The following is a 21510-nucleotide window of genomic DNA, read 5'->3' as shown; positions in this document are numbered from 1 at the left end:
ACACAAACACTCCACACAGGTCTTTTCTTCCAAAATAATCAACCAACGACTGACATCAATATTAACAGTATTTTAATCTAAGTGCTGAAGTCATTAACATTAAAAACAAGCAAATAAATAGCATATAAAAGACAAAATTGCATATAAAAGACATTAAGAACAAGCATATAAAAGACAAAATTGCACATAAAAGACATTCAAAACAAGCAAAAGCAAAAACAACAAGATAAGTGCTTCGAGATTTAAAAGAATTCATTTGTAAACCGCCACAGACCTGACAGCAAAGCCCATAGCTTTAGCAGACCTCAGGTGGTCAGGAAGCTTGTTTCACAGATGGAGAGCATGGAAACTAATAGCTGCTTCAACTTTCTTGTTGGGCATCAATCCATCAATGCATCATGCATCAATAGGAAGGTTCTGGACAGATGTGATCAGTTATTGTGATCAGTGAAAAGGGTTGTCTGTGTACAAGCATAAAGAAAATCCAACCCTGAAATAAAATTTGCACAATATAATCATGATTATGCTGGGTGTCAGGGAGTAAGCTTTTAAAACAGAAAATCTGTGCTGTAAAATTCAAATATTTCAAAATCAACAATAGCTGTGTGAAGAAAAGTAAAGGACTTGAAGGAGCACAGATAAGTCTGTTCAGATCACATTGGCTGCATTCAGTTCCACATAACGTTTGCCTCTGGATGTTGTCTCCCCTCATAATAAAGGGGGAAACCACAAAATGCCTAGATGAACGTTGGCTGCCAAAAAAAGTGACATTTGGTTTTAATTTGTTGTGAAGCAAAGGAAGTAGGCTAACATCCTCCCTAATTCCTAGTTTTCCTCCCCTCCAGCAAAAGTACATAATGTTTGACAGGTAGTGTTTGTTAGTTAGTATATAGATTCATGCACAGAACATTTTGCACCTCAGAGCTCATTTCCTTCATATTTCACATATGACCCTGCATATATAATTTATCATGGAGCTCTAAAGGACCTCTGGTGTGTCAAGCATGTCTAGTCTTGGTGAAACCCACTGATTTCAGGATTCAAATGGGCTGAAGGTCGCACCACCTTGTGCCACATGAGAATTAATTGGGACTCATTTCCAGTAATGATTCATTTTCCTTCGTTTTCCATTCCTTTTTGGACCATCATTGTCACCAAAGATTTCACAGGCTACACATACGATGTTTGCAGACCTGCCAATTACCAAGATGTATTTGTTCAGTATGATAATCTTCATCCACACATTCCTCACATTTGATTCATTTTTGTATTAGGTGTAGGTTACAGAGAATTTAAGTTTTAATACAGATTACATTTTTTTTACATCCAAATTTTGTCATGCGGATCAAAGTGAAAGGTGTTATGAATACCTTAGAAATTACTGGTAAACAGGTTCATATGCCATCTATTTAACTGTGAAAATACATTTAAAACAGCTGAAATTATTAGAAGTTGATGTGAGCAAACAGATCATAACATGTGTAGAAGCATGTTCAGAGGTAACCAGAAAATCATTTCAAGTCTTTTAGATTTTCATCATTTTTAAAATAGGACCAGGCATTCATGTTCTTTCTGGGTTTGTTCAGTGTACAGTATGAATTCCCTGGTATTGAACTACATATACTCTGTGTCACAAAACTCAGATTCAAAGTCTAAGACTACTGACTGTCCAGTAAGTCAATTCGTCAAAGCAAACTCCAATGAACATTATACTTTTTAAAGATACACGTTTGTTTTCCTTGAAGTTGGCATCTCTCTCTCTCTCTCTCTCTCTCTCTCTCTCTCTCTCTCTCTCTGGTGTCTACATTTGGATCAGCGTTAATGAGTTGTAAAAAGTGAGGTAAATGCATCCCCTCTATAATGCAGTCCAATACAATAACAAAAGATATGGCCTTGAAAAGAACAATATTGTCAACAGCTCTCTGACTTGCTCAAGTAAAATTGAATATCATCAAGTATTTATTGCATCGCTATGTTGGATTGTATCAGATTGCATAGGTGGTTATGTCCCTATGTCCACCATATGTTGGCTACAGATAATCCTGATGTTAATGTTTGGGACACAAAGGCTTGGAAAAGCACTTTATTTTTTTGCTATTTATTTTTGCTGGTTTTAGTGTCTGGATGTCCCCATTTTATGTCTTTATAACTCTGTATTTCATTAATGTCTGACATGGTCCTTATTACTGAATTGAGTTGTGGGCTTGCTCATAAATTCATAGTGGTTGTAAATATGAGTTTTAGAAAAAAAATTTAATCAAAGACATGTTGAGCATTCAGAAAAAATTACAATGTTAATGATATGAGTAGAGCACACAGCATGCACTGAAAGAATTATGTCCACTTTATGTAGAGACAAGGATATTTTTATTTACCTGGTGTCTAAGATGAGTCAGTGATAAGTCAGCGTTGTTTTTTCATGGCATGACATGCTTGTTCAGAGAGGTTTAATGAGGCTCCACGTGACATTTGTTCTTGAGAAGAAAGCACAGGTCTAAAAAGGTTTTATAAGGTGTAATAATCTCTCCAGATCCTCATAGTCAGTGTTGTCCCGGAAGTCATGGGCTTTGACGAGTACTGCTAGAGGTATAAAATAATGAGCAAATTACACCAATGATTTGTCTTCAGGGATATCCTGGTCCCAGAAAAAACATTTTCAATGTCTTTTATACTTAATGGTACTGAATCATGGAGTCTAATGCAGAGCATGGGAGAGAGTTGGGGAATGTCAGTAGAGCCTCCAGTATCCTCACTTTTCTGCTTGGCAATAAATGTATGGTACTTACCACCAAAGAAATACTGCACAACTGATTTCAAACAGATTCATATGCTGACTTCATTTACCATACTTTTCAAGTATATTTTGTATACACAGACTTTGATACATATACAATATACATATACAAAGACTACTGAGGTAACTAAAATGTTTTTGTGATATGCATAGAGCTACTCTCTCTGTTGTGAAGAGTAGGTTCCCAGTTTAATATAAGGCGTGCTGCTACTGCAGTGGTGTCCATTTAAACACAGGATGACAGAAATCCACTTCGCAATTTAATTATGTCTGAGTGAGCTCAACATAACACTGCAGTTTTGGATACATTATTAGTCAAATAGATGTGACACAATAATACATTCACATCACTGCACATATAACAACAAGGTGAACTACTACACCTATAAATCATTTGAAAGTATGGATCGTTTATATTAGTGTAGCGTCCTCTGCTGGTCTACACACTTGCAAGCAAACACACACACACGCACACACACACACACGCACACACACACACACACACACACACACACACACACACACACACACACACACACAAACACTAGTTATACAATTTAAAAAGTTTTGCAAGACAAGGCTGCATTGAAGTCGTGTGTGATCAGATTGATGTATAAAATATGATAAAACTACTCTGTCTGACTTATTTTCACATTGTTCATCAGAAAGTCACTGACCTATATAATTACTATATTACTATATTACTATTACCACAATTACTATAACTATTGACAATAATAGGCACCAATGAGTTGGTCGTGAAATGTCATAGACCACTCATTAAAACTTGACATAAAGGCCTATTATTGCAGACTGTTTTCAAAAACACAGTCCAGTCTTAGGCCTACCTTTCTGAATATAGTCATGATACCTGTTAATAGCTCTATTTGAGACTTGAATGTGTCCTGATTTAAATCCAGGATGCAATTACATGTCGAAGTGAAAAACATAACACTCAACTGACGACAAAAATGGGTGACAGCATTTTCTTAATCTGAGTTTTGTCTTCTGCTTGACTTATGAAGCAGCATGAATAACTTATGCCTTGATATTTTCATTGGAGTGTACCACAGATGTTTATTCATTGTTCATTCATGTTGTTTTTTGTTGGGTTTTTTTCCCCACCAGTGGCTGGAAAGTGTTCTATTCTTTGTATTTTTTGCTTGTTTAAAATACTGAGGTATACACTGCAGTTCTGTGAATGTGTCATATCCTGCTATGCTCCCTTGCTTATGTTTTTTTCTTGTGTGTGTCACTCAGTCATTCAGTGTTTCCTGTTTTATTTCACTTCACTTCCTGCTCTTACGTGCTTCCTGTCTGCATGGATGTCTGTCCTGCCTTGATTAGTTTCACCTGTCCCTCATTATTCTTTCCTCCCTATTGTATGTAGTCTGTGTGTTCCCTCCTCGCCAGTTTGTCTTTGTACCCAGTGTTAAGCATTCCAGTAATTTCCCCTGTATTTGTTTTGTCTCTGCTACTTTTCCTGACTTTAGGCCTGTACTATGAAGCAGGATTTCAGGTTATCGAGGTAACTTCAAGTTTAACTAACTAACTGTCAATCCTATGATGGTGGTTCACTTCTTACCAGGGTAAATCACCATAGTAACTTACGCTGAACTCCTAACTTGCTCCAACACAGGTGAACTTCAGAGGTTCAGATCAAAACCTGTCAACAGCCCAACAACTGACCAATCAGATACCTGGTATAACTGAGTCATCATTCCTACAGGATCCCAAAGTGAACAAAAGAGTTGACAATTAAGTGAAGTGATGATGAGCAGCAGTACATATTTTTATAAATATTTTTTTTATATGTTTTGCTGTTCCAGACCTTGCATGTGTTTTAAAAGAGAGCTTCTAACAAACAACTATTACAGCTTCATTTGACGTGAACAAAGATTCTGTAATTGGACAGTATTCTTGACAGTGATGATGCTTTTACTCTCTTCTTTATCACTGAAGCTCAGAATAACATGAGGAGACTCTGGAAGAACTTGAAATAAAAGCTAAAGCCTGTTATGTGTTTTATTAGAAAAATTGTTGAAACACTGTTAAATATTTCTCATGATTAAAAATGAATATTTCAGTCAGATTGACCTCATCAGTCATGAATTACTTCTCTCTCCACCACTGCAGAAACAGTCTGACAATAACTTTAACAGTTTTATCTGCATCACATGTTCATAACAGTTTGTTCATCAGACAAAAGAAAAAAATACCCACTAAGAAACTTCATGAGGATGCATGCTCTTATTTACAATATATCCTAAGTCTAACTTTAATAATTACAAATTATTTCTAGGGTTTCTTTTTATTCTATGTGATCATAGTCACCTTGTTAAATATCATTTTTGGATCTCAATATTAACATATTTACCCACAGATATCACTGTTTCTCCTCATATTAAGTACTTTATTCATGTTTCTGATAATGTTGCTCAAAATAATTTCTATACTTGTAGGTAATAAATTCATTGACATTCATTGTTGGTAAGAAGTTAAAAGGAAACTCAACGACTGTTGCACAGTAAAGAAGTCAGAGCTGAAACACACTGTGCTCATATTTAACAATTTAAACTAAATAAAGGGAAACATCTAATTGATTTGAGTGCAAACTTGTTTTGTGCTTTGGACTTCTACAGTTACATGTCAACATTTCAATGTCAGTGTTTGTAACTTTAGAATATTAGTTCAGAATGTAATTTAAGTGTCACAAAGAAAATAAAAAAAAATCTAAAGCATGAAATACAGATTTTATCACCTCTGTTTTCCACCAGCAATGACTTAAGAGTTTTACTGCCCTGCTGCACAAAACGATAATACCATATCCAGTTTAGAGGACTAGTTAGTGGGATTTAGTGGCATCTAGTGGTGAGGTTTCAGATTGCAACCAACTTACCTGACCTGGGAGCCATGTAAACTATTTTAAAGTATAAAATAGTATGACTTGGCTGAATACTTGATGGTTATTATTTACTGAGAGATGTAGTAGTAGTAGTAGTAGTAGTATGCCCCACTAATCAACATTTTCCATCTTGCATTAGTCCACAGTTGTAACTGAGGGCCCTTGCATATTTTACATTGCCCTGTGTGACTTGTGTTTTGAGTGTAAAGGGCTGCCTAATTCTGTTTAATGCTCTCTTATGGGACATTTCTAGTGCTCCTAGGGACCCTCTGGTGCCCTTTATTTACTTAATGTGCTAATGCATTAGCCCTGTTCTGCAACCGACTGAATATCGTTCCGTTCATAACCGCATGTAGGAGAATCTACAGTGGCCTCCAGGTAATGTAAAAACATGAAAGGCCCTTTCTAGGGCCAGGGTTTAGTTTGTCCTCTCTGGGCTACTGTGAATAAGTGGCAAACCGTGAGAGTTAGAACTGGGTTTTCAACTCAATGCTGCCCATTGTGTCCCCACAATGTTCTTTGAGTTTTCACCCCAGGAGGGTCAAATGCAGATAGTGAGTGCACCTTTTCAAAAAGCCAATGACAATATCCCCTATGTGATAGCTCTGGCCTTGAGCCTGTGGGAAGACCTAGGGCAGTGATATTTGCTCCCATCCTCTGTAAATCAAAATGTGATTAGAGATTAGAATTAATTCACTTGCCATTTTCAAAACAAACACAAGCAGCAGTGGGGGTTTCAGGCCTTCTGTTCCACTTATGAAGTCCTAACCAATGAGTGAGCCAGCAAAGCTTTTCTCTGCCTAGAGACAACAACAACAACAACAAAAAAGAAAAATCTCATTGAATATCTATATTTTCATGGTTTTCTCAAGCAAATGTAATAGAAAATAATGCCAAAATTAGGACTAGAAGAGAAAAATTTAATGAAAGAGATAGGCCCTGACGCTTCCCCACTGCAGTAGCTACAAGGTGGGCTCTGTGGATGAAGACCTGGTCCCTATGTAGATATGAAAGGCTTATTATAAGCTAATGAAAACAAAATTATTCTTAGTTGTAGGTGATTAGACACAAATGAAAACATAATTATGAACATTATTATTCCATTCCTGCCAATAGATCTCCCAAAATCCAACACACTGGTTCTTTAATATTATTGCTGATCAATATTATTGACTTGTTCAGTTGAGAGACTTGTGGTTCTATCATCTCAACTTTTAAAACTTGTGCAAACCCTGTTTATTATTATTATGTTCAAAGACACCCTGTTTGATAATTAATTGCAAATGGATTTGGGCCGCTATATACAAAGTTATAAGACATCTGGTCAGAGTAGAAATCAGTTTGTTAGTGATTATAAATATAGAGCTGAGGTAGACAAGAGAAATGTACAAACTTTCCCATAATCTATACATATACTCCATACTAAAAAAAATGAATTTATGGAGTAAACTGCTGTTTGTTGCCTTGAAAGTAAATAAACAACATATGATATATTGTGGCTACTATTGAATTGGGTTTGCTTTAATTTGTCCTCCCTGTTAAGCACACTCATGCCCTTTTATTCACAGAGAGTGAATCCATCTTTATACATACATAATGGTTGAAGAAATCAACCAGAAGACCTGAAATATCAAATCAGATTAAGTTTAAACCTCTTTTAAATTGTCACACTTTATACTGTTATTAAACGAGGCATATTGAAAGAAAATTATGTATTATTTGTGGCCGAAGCTTCCCTTACATTTCTTCCAGTCTGGTTTCATCCATTGGTCTCTATAGTGAGTCTGCTCTCAACCTCAGTCAAAAATCTCGGTCAGTTATTTACAGATGGATTATTTATTTAATACACACAAGCTTTAGCTGAAATGAAAGACATGTCATTTGGAAATGAAAGAGAGGCCAACAATTCATAACCCTAAGCTATAATAACAACTTGTCCTGTGGTTTTGGCCCTGTACCCGACAGATTAATTGTATAAACCTTGAAGTAAACTATGGATTTCAAACCTATTTACTTGGGGAATTAGAGCTTACACATACTTTGCTGAAACACCCAAAACTCACAATGATCCTAGTTTATACTACTGAAGTATGTACCCAAGAATCATGAACTGACATATGCCAGACCACAACATCAGTCTCTAAATCAGCAGAGAAGAGCAGCTAGTGCCTATTAGTGATACCTCTGTGTGATGTGCCCGTTTAATAAATGCTGTGTAAGAATGGCAGTTTGACTGCAAGTTATTCTGCAATCTTTCATAGAAAATAAATCAGTAACTACTTGTGTCCCCTCAGCATAGGGGATTGCCTTATGTGTGGAAATGAGTTGTGAGCAATTCAACCAATTTAATCACTGGCATGAATTTAACAGCCAGAAGAGGTAATATTATTACCAACAGTATTTCATAATAAGAAAATCCAAAATCAGTGGAAAAAGGGTCAGATAATAACTTATAAATACACATTTTTGGTAACAAAGTATTTGTTCTCTTTTTTGTTTTCATCTTGTGACCATTCAGATTTATTTTGAGACCCTTTTGGTTCCTGGCCCCCAGGCTGGGAACCACTGTAACATTCAAACATAAACCACAATTTGTGAAGTGAAATGAAACAGGCCTTTCAGTAAGACAACATACTAAAATGAGCAACATCACTGCAGTAGAAACTAAAAAAATTAATTGGTCTATTGTAAAAAAAAAAAAAATGAAAAAAAAAAAAAAAATGAAAAAAAGAAAAGAAAAAAGAGCAATTTGAGAAATAAGGAAATAGGAAAATAAGCACAAACACGCACTAACTATTGAAGAGATAAGCTCAGTGTCATTGTTTCTGCGGTGTAAAAATTATTATTATGAGACTCTGAATTTACAGCTGATATGCACAGGCCTGGTCTAATTGTACATTGTCCAAACTATCTCAACAGCGATGTTGTGCAGTAACAACATTATATATAATCAGTGATCACTGTTATGATCAGTGTTTTCGTAATAACAGGCTGTTGTTAGCATATGTGTAAAGTGTTGACTGGGGGCTAACTCCTATCCCGTGTTATTACACAGCAGTATTTGGGGTGGCGCGCCTGTCGCCCGACTGTTCGCTGGTCGGAGGCTTCTGCACAGAGATGGCAAGAGAACCGTAGCAGACTGTAGGGCCTATCCGGTTGGGTATTCTACCGACAACCGTAACGTTAGAGAGGCGCAGAGCCAGAGAGAATAGGAGAGGAGCTGGACAACGGGCAAGGTAAAACACGGCTGTTTATGTGACTTAAACCACTAACGTTACCGACGGCTGTCTTACCATGTCAGAATGAATTCATGGCAAGTCTGTTTTCACATGAGCCAAACTGTTTGACTAGCTCTGTGATGGCGGACAACTAGCACAGCTGCTAAGTAGCTAAGTTAGTTAGCACACCGACTAGCTGGCAGCAGTTGGATAATAGCTAACTTGGCTAAGTTTGTAACGTCAGCTGGCAAAACTAACCGTGTCGGGGACGAAACCAACACACTGAGAGTTTCATTTGTGTGCAGACATTACCATCTGGTTAGCCAGCTGAATATCGTAACGGTGGTTAGGACAGGCAGCTAACGTAAGCTAGTTACGCCAACAATAACACGAAACTGGGGTTTTCTTTAGCTAACTGGCTAGTTTATTGGTGGCTCAGCTATCTGATTTTAGCTTTGGTTGCATACTAATGCCAGTACATGGCTAAATGTCGTTAGCCAGCTTTATGTGACAGATGCTGCTCCTATGCAAACACAAGTTTACCAAACATTGGGTAAGATTTTAGACGGTTACTACCCGAAGGCCAGTAGTTATCTGTTAACTTAGTGTTTAGTTTATGAGCTAACGTTAGCATGTCAGTGGATTATCCAAAGTCAGCCAGTGTGCGTTAATCGTGTACGAGTTTGTGTGTTTATGATCAGTGTTTTCGTTTAAAATAACAGGCTGTTGTTAGCATATGGCCTATGGATAGTTTGAAAGTGTGAGCAGTCTACTCCTTTATTGTTCAACAACCCATGGTCTTGTTTACTGAATTTTGTCATCTGAAGAGAAAAAAAAAATCATTGGTCACCTTTTAACTTTTAGAGGTGTTGACATGTCAGGTCTGTAAGGTGTTTCTTTGGTCACGCACAACTCAGGTCTGAGTTAAGATGCAGGTAAACATGGGCCTGTCATGAGGCAGGCACACTGCTATTTAATGCAGCTTTGCTACAACATATCAGTAGCGACCCTTTTATAAATACTGGAAGGGAACAATATAACGCATGAACTGCTACAGTCCCTGACTGGCAAAAGTAGAGTTTTGAGCACAGTGTGCCACAGGAGTAACCTAGTTAACATGGACTCAGCTAACACCTGATGGGTATGCCTATCAATTATGACTAGGCCCAATTGTCTTACATTCCCCTATTTTATGGATATACAGAGAGAAATGGTCAAACAGGACTTTGTTATAGTGGCTGTTGTAGGTTCTCTGTGCACTCTTGCGTATTGTATTTCAGGACCATTGGGTGTCCTGGTTTGGCAGCTCAGGCAATCACATACTGTACACAATGCATTCACAAAGTATTCAGACCCCTTCACTTTTTTCACATCTTGTTATGTTGCAGCCTCATGCAGAAATTGTTTAAATTCATTCATAGTTCATAAATTCATTCATAAATCTACATTCAATATCCCACAATGACAAAGCCCAAACAGAATTTAAGAAATTTTAGAAAATTTATTGGAAAGGAAAAACTGAAATAATACATTGGCATCACACCTTTCACTTAGTACTTTAGCAGCAATAACAGCCTCGTTTCATCTTGGGTATGACACGACAAGCTTTACACATTTGGATTTTCTGCCAGTCTTCTCTGCAGATCCTCTCAGGCTATCTCAGGTTGGAAAGGGACCATTGGTGTTCAGACATTTTCAGGTCTCTCCAGAGATGTTTGATTGGGTTCAAGTCAGGGCTCTAGCTGGGCCACTAAAGGACGTTGACAGAGTTGTCCTCAAGCCACAACTGTGTCGTCTTGGCTGTATGCTTAGGGTAATTTTCCTGTTGGAAGGTGAATCTTTGGACCAGTCTGAGGTTCTGAGTGCTCTGGACCAGGTTTTCATGAAGGATATCTCTGTACTTTGCTCTGTTCAGCTTTCCTTCAACCCTGACCAGTCTTCCTGTCCCTGCTGCTAAAAAGCAGCCCACAGCATGATGCTGCCACCACCATGCTCCATCGCTGGGACAGGTCATGGGGGGGCCTTGTTTCCTTCAAACATGGTGCTTAGAATTGAGACCAAACAGTTCAATCTTAGATTCATCAGACCAGAGAATCTTGTTACTCAGTCTGAGCCCTTTGTGATATTTTGCAAACTCCTTTCATGTGTCTTCACCAAGCAGAAGCTTCCATCTGGCCAGATCTGTGAAGTGCTGCAGTGATGGTTGTCCTTCTGGAAGTTTCTCCATCTCCACACGGGATCTCTAGAGCTCAGCCAGAGTGACCATCAGGTTCTTGGTCACCTCTCCTACCAAAGCCCTTCTCCCCTGATTAGTCAGTTTGCCCGGGCAGCCAGTTCTAGGAAGAGTCCTGCTTGTTCCACACTTCTTCCATTGAAGAATTATGAGACCACTGTGCTCTTGGGAACCTTCAGTGCGTGGTTTTTGTGCTGATATGCGTTGTCTGCTGTGAGATCTCATATAGACAGGTGTATTCCTTTCCAAATCATGTCCAATCAGCTGAATTTACCACAGGTGGATTCCAATCAAGGTGTAGAAACATCTCAAAGATGATCAAGAGAAATGGGAGGCAACTGAGCTAAAGAGTCATAGCAAAGCATCTGAATAATTATGTCAATGTGATATTTCACTTTTTCCTTTAAAATAAATTTTTAAAAAAATGTACAATTATGTTTTTTCTTTGTCATAATGGGATATTGAGAGTCAATTGATGAGGAAAATAATTGAATGAGTTTAGCATGAGGCTGCAACATAACAAAATGTGAAAAAGGTGAAGGGATCTGAACAATTTCTGAGTGCACAGTATATTGATGCCACACTGGGAGGGAGCTACTTATAAGACGCAGCAACTTTTGCTGGCTGGCTCTGAAATATACTATGTTTGTGTAGTCTCTCAGTCTTTCTCTCTCTCTCTCTGTCTCTCGCACACTGACCTTTGAACAGCAAGAAAGCAGCTGTGGGGAAAGCAGGAGTAGTAGTCTGCCACCACTGTGTGAAGCTAATGTGTCATGCCAACATAAATAAAAGTTGTGAGATTTAAAAACAGCTCCTGATTGTTGTTGAGATGAAGGGGAGCTGGGTTAAAGTTTGCTTTTCACTTGAACTTTAAAGAGCCTGTGCTGTTTTTTTGGAAATTGGAAGCACTTTGGCTAAATTTAGGGTAGACTGCTGCAGAGGGACCTTACGTGGTCTATGGACTAATCAAAAGCTTGTCCTGCCTCCTGGGATTATAAAATTGACTTTTACTTTTTCCCCCAATTTTGTGGGCCTTGGGTGTGTGCTTGAAGGGGAGTTCAATCCCCCTGGTGACCTGACCTCCCCAGTGCAGCTACCCTAATATTGTGTATGTGTTCATGTTAAATTGGTATGTGTGTGTGAAATTAGAGAACCTTAATACTCTTTGTATGAGCCCAAGTTTGAAGGTCTGTCAACAACCTTTCTCCAAAGAAGCTTTGGCATTATGCAGAGACATAAACACAGTGGCAGTGAGATGAGTGCTAACTGTTTTGTAAGCAAATCTACCCATACAGCACCACTGTTGGCTTCTACAGGGTGACCAGCACAATTGACAGGATAAGCAACCAGTCAAACATTATGATAAAAGGAAAACTGAAGCGAACCTGCGATACAAGGTTAAATATTATTGTACAGGTTGCTCTTTTTAACTCGTTTTTCTCACCAGGGCATGTGATGATCCTACGTATTTAATGTTCATTATCTTTTGGAACTGTAGCAATTGAAATTCTCCCTCTAGGGCAAACAGGCATTTTAGAAAAAAAAAAAAAACTGTATTTAGACCTCCATGCATATTGATAGAAAGCCAAGGGCCTTTTGATTCAGATCAATTCTACAAACAACAATTGTCTTCATTTTAGATTAATCTGCTAATCACTTAAATAAATACCATAAATTGTTTAATCAATAAAATATCAGAAAATGGTGAAAAATCAAATGCTCAGTTTCAGTCACCATTGAAACTGTAAATAACCACCTTTTTACAAACCAGTGTATTTTTTGGCAGTTTGTGTTACTAAAACATTTGATCGATTATTAAGATAATTGGTAATTGATTTTCTTTTTATTATTTAATAAATGAAGTGACAAATATTGCAGCTCTTATCCAGACATGCTGTTGCTAGTTTGTATAGATACTGTTTTACTTTGCGGAAAAATCGATTCTCATAGGTCCATATTAAATCAGATTTTATTTAACCTGGCATAAAGAGGTCTAACTAGGAAATGGGAATGCCTTGCTTGTCCATTAAGTCAAATTACATTAGAGGAAAAATTGCTCTTTCAGACCACATACAGTACGTATTGCAACAAAGAGCTGCTGATGAGCTGATGACTTGACCTTTGATGATAATGTTGCTGGTAGTTGTTGGGGCTCAACGTGCTTAGGCTGTATAAGTTAGTGCATTTTAACATATCTGCATTACTTAATGGATACTGACTTTTGCACAGAGTTGTTATTGTGACTAATGTGCTGACAGTGGTTTAGTTTCCTGAAGTCTTTCATACATAAATGTATCACATCCTTTGTCTCTGTACTGTTGACTTGTCTTATCAGACAAGGGAGTTAAAATGTCTGGAGTTCTGTCTGGCCTCTTTTAGAATGCTGGTAGTTCAGATATTATGAAGATTGTATTATTTTTGTATAACTCGCTCTTAGGTATTTCTAATTTTGTTGTCAACATTCTGGGACTGATTAATATGTTTGTTTCTGGCAAATTAAAGAATTTATGTTTGTTTTCTTTTTTCAATATGTGTGTTTTTAAGCATCAAGCTCTTCATTAAATTATGCCACAGAGTCTGCTGGTCAGTTAGAGCCACTAATTTAAGAGTCATGCTTAAATTAAATTTAATGACTTTATTGGGGATGCCCCAAGCTGATCTGCCAGATCAGTATTTACAAAATGAACTACATTAAGAAATAGTTTTAAGACACTCATCATTAATTGAGAGCTTTGATTCAGTCTGTATTTCTTAAAGCAAAGCTACTCAATTATTTTTCTTAGATTGGTTTTAATGTGCTTAAAGTGTGTAGGTTTTAGCTCTTACAGACTGCAAGAAAATGAAAAACATTATATTGGCAATGATTGGGATCAAAGCGTGAAAAAATTGAGTAGGACGTCCCTAGTGTGCAGCACACTTGAGTTGTATGTTGATTGTGGGAATACTCTGTAGCACCCAGAGGAAATCTACATTGACACAGACTGATGTACTTCAGGATTCAAGGCTTAATAAAAACAATGTTTTGTTACCAATGGAGGTATATAGTATGTATAATAGTTATAGTAGTAGTAGTAGTTGTGTGTGTGTGTGTTTGTGGGTATATGTTTTTTATTTTTTTTTATTTCACTAATTAACAAAATAGGCAAGTCTGTTTAAGAGTGAACTTCAATAGATCAATTGAAATGTGTGGCGGGTATATCTAAGTTTGATAAAAAGAAATATGATTTATGGAGCCTAATGGTTAAGGCACTTTAGGACCCTTGTTGCATGTTTAAAAAAAAAAAAAGAAATACAGTTATAGAATTACGTTGGTTTCTGAAGGTTACTGTTGTCCACTTCTGGTAATAATCAGAGATAGTCATGTCTGATTATATTCAAAATTGTTTTATGTGAGTGATTACTACTAAACTATACTTTTGACAGTTTTACTCTGCAGTAGTCTGACCTAACATAAACATAAACTACACAGACTGATAAGGTGCTCCACAGTGCCAAATCCTGAAGGTCGCACTGCAGTTTGAAATTAATATAATCTACTTAAAGATACACTGTGATATTTTTGATCACTAGAGGCATCATGAAGGCAATGCTTTGACGATCAGATACCCATTTTTTTTTCTACTTGCATACGGACAAGGACATGCTATTTAGTTGACTGATGGTTGTTGGTGGTAAAGAAATGTAATAATGTGCCAACAAAAAGCATGGAAGAAGACAGGAATGATGCAGTTTCACTGAAATGCTACGTACTGTGTTTAATTTTGAATCTCAGTTACAGAATCAGTATCATCCATTTCAATTTGGTGTTTTTGACAGCCAAGTGCAGAGATAGAGATTAGATTAGGGCAGAAACAGGTGGTCGATTAATCCATTAATAGTTAATAAGTTAGACAGAATTAACCTTGAACACTTCTGATAATTGATGAATCATTTCATTTCATTTACTTAAATTTCAAATATATTCCATAGAGTGTAGCATATTTATACAGTATATATATATATGTATATATATATATATATATAGACGTATGTATGTATAATGTATATGCTACACTCACATATTGACCCGCGTGTGCATATCAGCAGTTCCAGGGGTACCAGGGGCCAGTCTATTGTCTGGCTAATAACTGTTCTTGTTATTCATTTGTCAAGACCCTAGAAAATAATGGCCGATGACTGCTGGAATGTGTCCCCTTCCCACCATTTATTCCCTAGTGTTTCCTTTTTTCAGTTTTAACTGTCACCTGCTTACTCTGTATGAGAAGTTTCTACGGAGGGTCTACCATGTCTTTATTGTGAGGATCGGTTGTGTTGCTCAAATATTGATTTCATTGTTGTGTGATGCCCTCTTTTGTCTCCCCATAGGTGTATATTGAAATTGGAGATCAAACTCTGATGGTAGCATAGCTGGCATGTCAACAAAATTCCTGCATTTGTTACATGCTAAGCCTTGTATTTTCTTTTTCTTCTATGTACCTATTCTTAAAAAAGGATGACGTTTTTTTAAAGGACCAGTTTCTAGGATGTAATAGTATCTAGTGGTGAGGTTGCAGCTTGCAACCCACTGAATACCCCTCATTTCTTCCTGTCCAAGCGTGTAGAAGAATCTACGATGGCCTTCAGATAACGTAATAACATGAAAGGCCTTCTCTAGAGCTAGACTTTGGTTTGCGCATTCTTTTCTACTGTAGAAATGTGGAAGAGGACACTCCCTATGTTGATATTAAGGTCTCATTCTAAGATAATGAAAATGTTGTCTTCAGCTTGTTGATTCGTTATGTTCTTTTGGTCCTTAGATGAAGAGCTATTACTCATACAACTAACTATAAATTTTATAACTCTTAAAGAAAGTATTTTCATAACATGCATCTTAATTTTGTAGTTTGACCCTGATGTTCATGCATGATTAAGGACAATAAAAAATATGTGCTTTATATAAGGGTTTCCTATATATAATAATGATAATAATAATAATGATTAATAATACAGTTACAGTATAGTATAATCAGTATATTCATACTGTAATCAGTTTGCATGAATGAAAATCAACATTTACTGACAAATATTAATTTGGTTTTGGTTTTTTAATTTTATTGTATTTAGTGTAAATTTACATGATATGACTTAATTTGTGTAGATTATATTATGGAAATATTACATGGTGCTAAAGTCAGACTGCCCCCGTGACTTTTACAGAAAAGTAAACAAGTTGACTTGTAAGATGGCCAGCACATATATGGATTGAAGTGTATGTCTAAAATGGGCTGAATAAGCACTTTGCCAGCATTGTGGTATTGATGCTAGATGACCTGGCAACAAGATGGTGAAAAGAAATCGTACTAATTATACTGTATCATTTTGCTCAGAAACTGTGTTTTATAGATCCACGGCTCACAACAGAACATAGCACATGGATTTTAAGAGATTAGACAGGTTTTGAACAGGTTCAGTTTAACCCAATTATCTGCATCACTAGCTGAACAGTGAAAACAATGCTGAAATGCCCTCAAACTGTTCATTATATGTTTTTGTGTTTTACATTGCAGAAACTCAGTGTTTGCATAACAGGTTATAGTAGAACCAGGAAGCAACAAACTACATTTTGTGTGATTGCTTTATGAATATCAAAGGGGCAAATTGGGTTAGGGTTAGGTATCATGAACCAGTTCTGAACTGGAACCAAGAACAAAGAATTTGTTGTATGGTGTTTACGTTGTGGCAAACTGAAGCTAGTGCTCACAAATGTGGCTGACCTTCAGAAAAGGCAGTAGTGACAGTAAAATGTAATCACTGCACAAAAATAGTTTTACTGAAGGAAGAAGTCAGTTTATTGCTGTGACTGGAGTTTTTCCCTGGTAAAACAAGCATCAGTCATTTGTAGGTGTGATTGGTGATGAAGTGAGGATCTAGGCAATTTTGCAACTGTAGAACTTAAAGGACTTTTCACATAGTGTCTTAATCATTCCTCCATGTTGGGGAAGTGAAACCATTGTTGCTATGTTATGAGATACAAACTAACAAACTGGTGTCTTAATCAGAGGCTAGTTTGCACCAGTTATGCTGAGCCTTGACCTAAAAATTAGCTCTTTTTTGTTTCAGAGGAACCATGGGACATGGAGTAGGCTGAAGCAGAGGGTCTAGCAGCACACACCAATTGTGAGTATAAGTGAGTTTTTTGTTATTTTATTTTATTTTTTTACAACATTATGCTTATGTAGAATTAATATATTGATAGATGATTAAAGGAAGATAAGTTTAAGAATGTTCAGGCAGAGCGTACAATGTTTTGGAGTCAAAATAAGAAAGGAGGTTGAGCTACTGTCCTCCAAAATCTTCCTGTTCACCACAAGACAGATAATAAAACATCCAGACAAGTAGTATGGATAAAGCACAATCATGAGCACAAGCCAAAGCAGCATTGGACTCACTCAGATCAATTTTAGATTGATTCTTCTACTGTGGTGTTTGTTGGAGAAAATGTTCAGAAAATGCTAGCGGCTCCTAAAACTTCTCTGCTGTATTGGAACCCTGCTGAGTTTGCCTGTTTCTTATTTGTAAATTTACAGGGTATATGCCTTGTGTGTTTGATGTTTGCTTACAATTGCAATATTTTTTTAGACATACATGGCATTCTTGAGGTGTTCCAGCCTGGTTTTAAAGGCCTTCGCAGCACTAAAGCTGCTCTTTTAAGAGTTTTTAATCATCGTTTATTAGCTGCTGACTCCAGGGATTCTGCCATTATTATGCTTTTAGATCTCACAGCTGCATTCAACACAGTAGACCAAAGTATCCTCATCTCTCGCCTGGAGCATTATGTTGCATTAAAGGTATTACTCTGGAGTGGTTCAGGCCGTGTCTTGTCTGGCAGAAGTGTTTCTATCAGCCTCGGTGACTCTCTCCTCCTCAGCACCTCTCATTTGTGGAGTCCCTCAGGGTTCTATTGTCAGGCCAATCATATTTAACCTGTACATGCTCCCCTTATGGACCAATCTTAGAAAGTATGGCATCTTGTTCCACTGTTATGCAGATGGCACTCAAATTTACCTGCCTTTGAAACAGAATGAGGAAAATGCTTTAAAACCATTGTTGGACTGTTTCAAGGACATCAGAGCTTAGATGGCCTCACATTTTTTTTAAATGTTAATGATAGTTAAACTGAAGTGCTGATATTTGGATCCAATGGTGCCTGTGATGCCCCTCATATTGACCTGTGCTCCCTAGGTGTGATAATACACAGTGATATTACACAGGGCAGATTGTGTCTTTGTGGTTGTAAATTTTAAATCCGGTCTTAAAACACTTCTTTATTCCCTGGCTTTTCACGGAGTAAGAGAGTTGCTTTTGATTGTTTATGGTCATAATGCTTCTATTTTATTGTCTTTTTTGTGTTTTTATTGAGTTGCTTTATGGGTTTTATTATTTTGATTGTCCATCACTTTGGTCAACTCTTATTTTTAAATGTGCTTTATAAATTTATTTTGACCTGACTTGCTTTGTTTTGTGTGTGTGTGTGTGTGTGGTTTTGAAGGTTTCCCACTGTGGTGTATGACATGGCCACGGCCTCATCCAGAGCAGAGTCTAGCCATAACCACAGAGGAACGACACAGCTTCATGCCATTGGTGAGTTCACACACAGCAGGCTGGGAGTGGTGGCATGGCTTCAGGGTCTTTACCCTGTCCCTCCCTCAGAGAGCTCACACTGAAGCACTGTGTTAGAAGGAATTCCTGTGTGACGAGGTTTTTCCTAATGGGATCAATAACATATCACATCATTTAATCTGAAAATCTGAATAAGTGTTAGCTGCATAGTGACATTATAAGATGTTGCTTCGTTCATGTGCTGCCAGTTTCCTGTGCCAAAATCAAGAGGAAGAAGAGCCTGTTTGGGACTGCCATTTATGTGGAGGTGACAGCAGAAGGGGAGTCGCGCCGTACAGCGAAGTCTCACAGCTCCTCCAGTCCTAAATGGGATGAGAGGCTCACTCTGTAAGAAGCAACAATTTGCCTACTCTTTCTTTGCCTGTGTGTGTGTCACAATGTGTTTGTTAGTTTTTTTTACCTTAATGCTACATTTTCTTGGTCTTCTCTCCATTTTTCTTTTTTATAATCTGTGTCCATGATCACATTGTGCTCCAAAATTGAGTGTGTGGGACAATAACCCATGAATCCCCAATCATTTTATTGTTTGGAGAAGATAAAATGACAAACAAAATGTGGGTTGAGACTACCACAAACACCTGCCCTCTCATACACCCCTTAATCAGAAGGTTCCTAGAAGAAGTGCTGATTGCCAAGTGGCCTATGCTTATATTAAAAACTGTTGAGAGAGAAAAACAGCCCTCTCCTCCTTTCTAGGGGGTCTTTTAGTGAGTTAACGTATTGTATATCTTATGAAATAAGCCTAGGACTGTTGAAATACGTTTAAAAAAAAAAGGTATTCTTTTGAAATTCTAAATATAATGACCAAAAAACCCTCAGGTGGCTCATCTGATAATTATTAGAACAAGGGAAAATGCTGTAGAAGAACACACAGAGCTCTTTGTGTCATTTGAGACACTAGTGGAGCCAGCAGCCTGAACATGGCAGACGTTTACAGGCTCTCTGGCTTCTGAATGGCTCTGCCAAATGCCAGAGACATGTCATTGTAAATGCTAATTGTCTTGATTGGGTAATTATCACTGACAAGCCAGTGTGCAGCTGTATTTGTGGTCTTGTGTGCGCACCATGGATCATTTGTAAACTGTTCTTGGTCCTACACATGGCGCTTAGGCTATAATCCTAGATATTTCTCTTTAGGCTGATGCGCTCAACCATGAGCACAATGACTTTGCCTGTGTACTGTTCATTTTGTGTGAGGACAGAAAACACAAGAAAGCAGCATTATGTGAGCTGAGTACATCAGTCGCTGAGCCTGCAGCAAGGACAAATTACTCTTTTGAGATTTTTTGAGGGGGAGCAGATGTTGAAAAAGGGAGAAACTAGAAGACTGAGAAGCATCTCATAAAATAGTTGTTTTCTTTGTCGCCTTTTTTCTGTTTTGAAGGGGAGCACATGTGGAAAGGAGGAGCTGGTGAATGATGGTTTTATTTGTTAAATGTGCACAGTAGTAAGTCTTCCTCTTTGCTCTCCACACTCATAAATGTATTTATTGGGCTTGGGAATTCATCCTTTATAGTTATGTATTCTGAAATTATACTCAAAATCAAGAAAGAGTCTTTGTGCTTAGTGAATCCACACCTGATGAGTACACCAGTGCTAAATACATATCAGTGTTACTTTGTATACTACTACTGCAGGAAAAGAGGCACGATGAACCGATGTGAGTTGCGTTAAAAGTTGTTTTAAGAATTACATGTGATGTTTGTGTTTGTTTGTGTGTTCCGGATTATCTAGGAATGTAACACCGCACACACATGTGGATTTCAAAGTATGGAGTCACCACACCCTGAAAGCAGATGCTCTGCTGGGCAAAGCCACACTGGACCTAATGCAAGCCTTGGAGCAGCATGACAGAAAATGTATGATTACAGTATAAATACAGAACTGTATTATAATAGAAAAGAAGGTGTATGGTGATCATGCGCATATACAGGTGTTGTACAGTTACTGCAGTACCACAGCAGATTCAATAAAGTATTACTTAATTAGACTAGGCAACATCTGAGCTTTCTGTTTTGAACTTTTTGCTACATACACATTGTTATCAACTCTTCCAATGACCTTATTTTAAAGTACAGTATAAACAGAATAAACAGAGAATAAAATTCTAGAAATGTCAGATGATTTTAGAGTCTCCAAGATAAAGACAATAGCCGCGTTTCGACCAAAAAGTACCTGAAACTTAGTTCCAGGTACTTCTCTTCAGGAACTAAAAGGTTCCTGTGGCCTATTGTTATCTGCGTTTCCACCGTGTTCCCAAGTCCCAGGAAGATTATGCAAAATTATTACTTGACATTACATTATTCACAGCACTTTGAGGACATAACATGAACAAAAATACGGGACAAATTGCATCCCATATATATTCAACACAGGACACAGCATTTTCCCGTATTATACGTGATGGGGGGCAACCCTAGCCACTCCGGTTGTTGTGGTCCTTTATTTTTTTGAAGTCCTTTTTTTTAGCTTCTCTCGCACCTGTTTCGCAGTGTGGAAAATGTACTCGCTCAGTGCTCGCTCCCTACGGACTTTTAAACATCATGAGGGAAATAAAATGCAGCGAGTACTCGACCAGTCAGAAATGTTCAGCACTGCAGACCACACCCCCCAAAGTTCCTGAACCTTTGGAAAGTACTACCTCCCGACCACATACCTTTTTGGGGTCGATTAATTACCCTGGAACTAAATTTAGACCCTG

At 37.6% G+C, this 21510-nt stretch overlaps 1 protein-coding gene across 2 annotated transcripts in view; it reads left to right on the top strand.

Annotated features, from left to right (window-relative positions):
• The first annotated feature begins 8826 nt into the window (after window positions 1–8826).
• wwp1 (WW domain containing E3 ubiquitin protein ligase 1) overlaps window positions 8827–21510 on the top strand; it is a 28644-nt gene continuing 15960 nt past the window's right edge. The window contains exons 1-5 of one of the 2 annotated variants that reach the window (XM_022754074.1): window positions 8827–8935; window positions 17250–17306; window positions 18679–18770; window positions 18998–19136; window positions 20544–20668. In XM_022754074.1, coding sequence (XP_022609795.1) covers window positions 18701–18770; window positions 18998–19136; window positions 20544–20668 — 334 coding nt within the window. In that variant the 5' untranslated portion in view covers window positions 8827–8935; window positions 17250–17306; window positions 18679–18700. Of the gene's footprint in view, window positions 8936–9434; window positions 9471–17249; window positions 17307–18678; window positions 18771–18997; window positions 19137–20543; window positions 20669–21510 lie in introns of those variants that run through there. The other variant, XM_022754075.1, reaches the window with a different exon arrangement.

Source organism: Seriola dumerili, unplaced genomic scaffold (genome assembly GCF_002260705.1).
Source record: "Seriola dumerili isolate Sdu_G_001 unplaced genomic scaffold, Sdu_1.0 BDQW01000216.1, whole genome shotgun sequence".
Classification (NCBI taxonomy): domain Eukaryota; kingdom Metazoa; phylum Chordata; class Actinopteri; order Carangiformes; family Carangidae; genus Seriola; species Seriola dumerili.
Note: the sequence above shows the minus strand (reverse complement) of the source record. Positions and strands in the feature narration are given on the sequence as shown.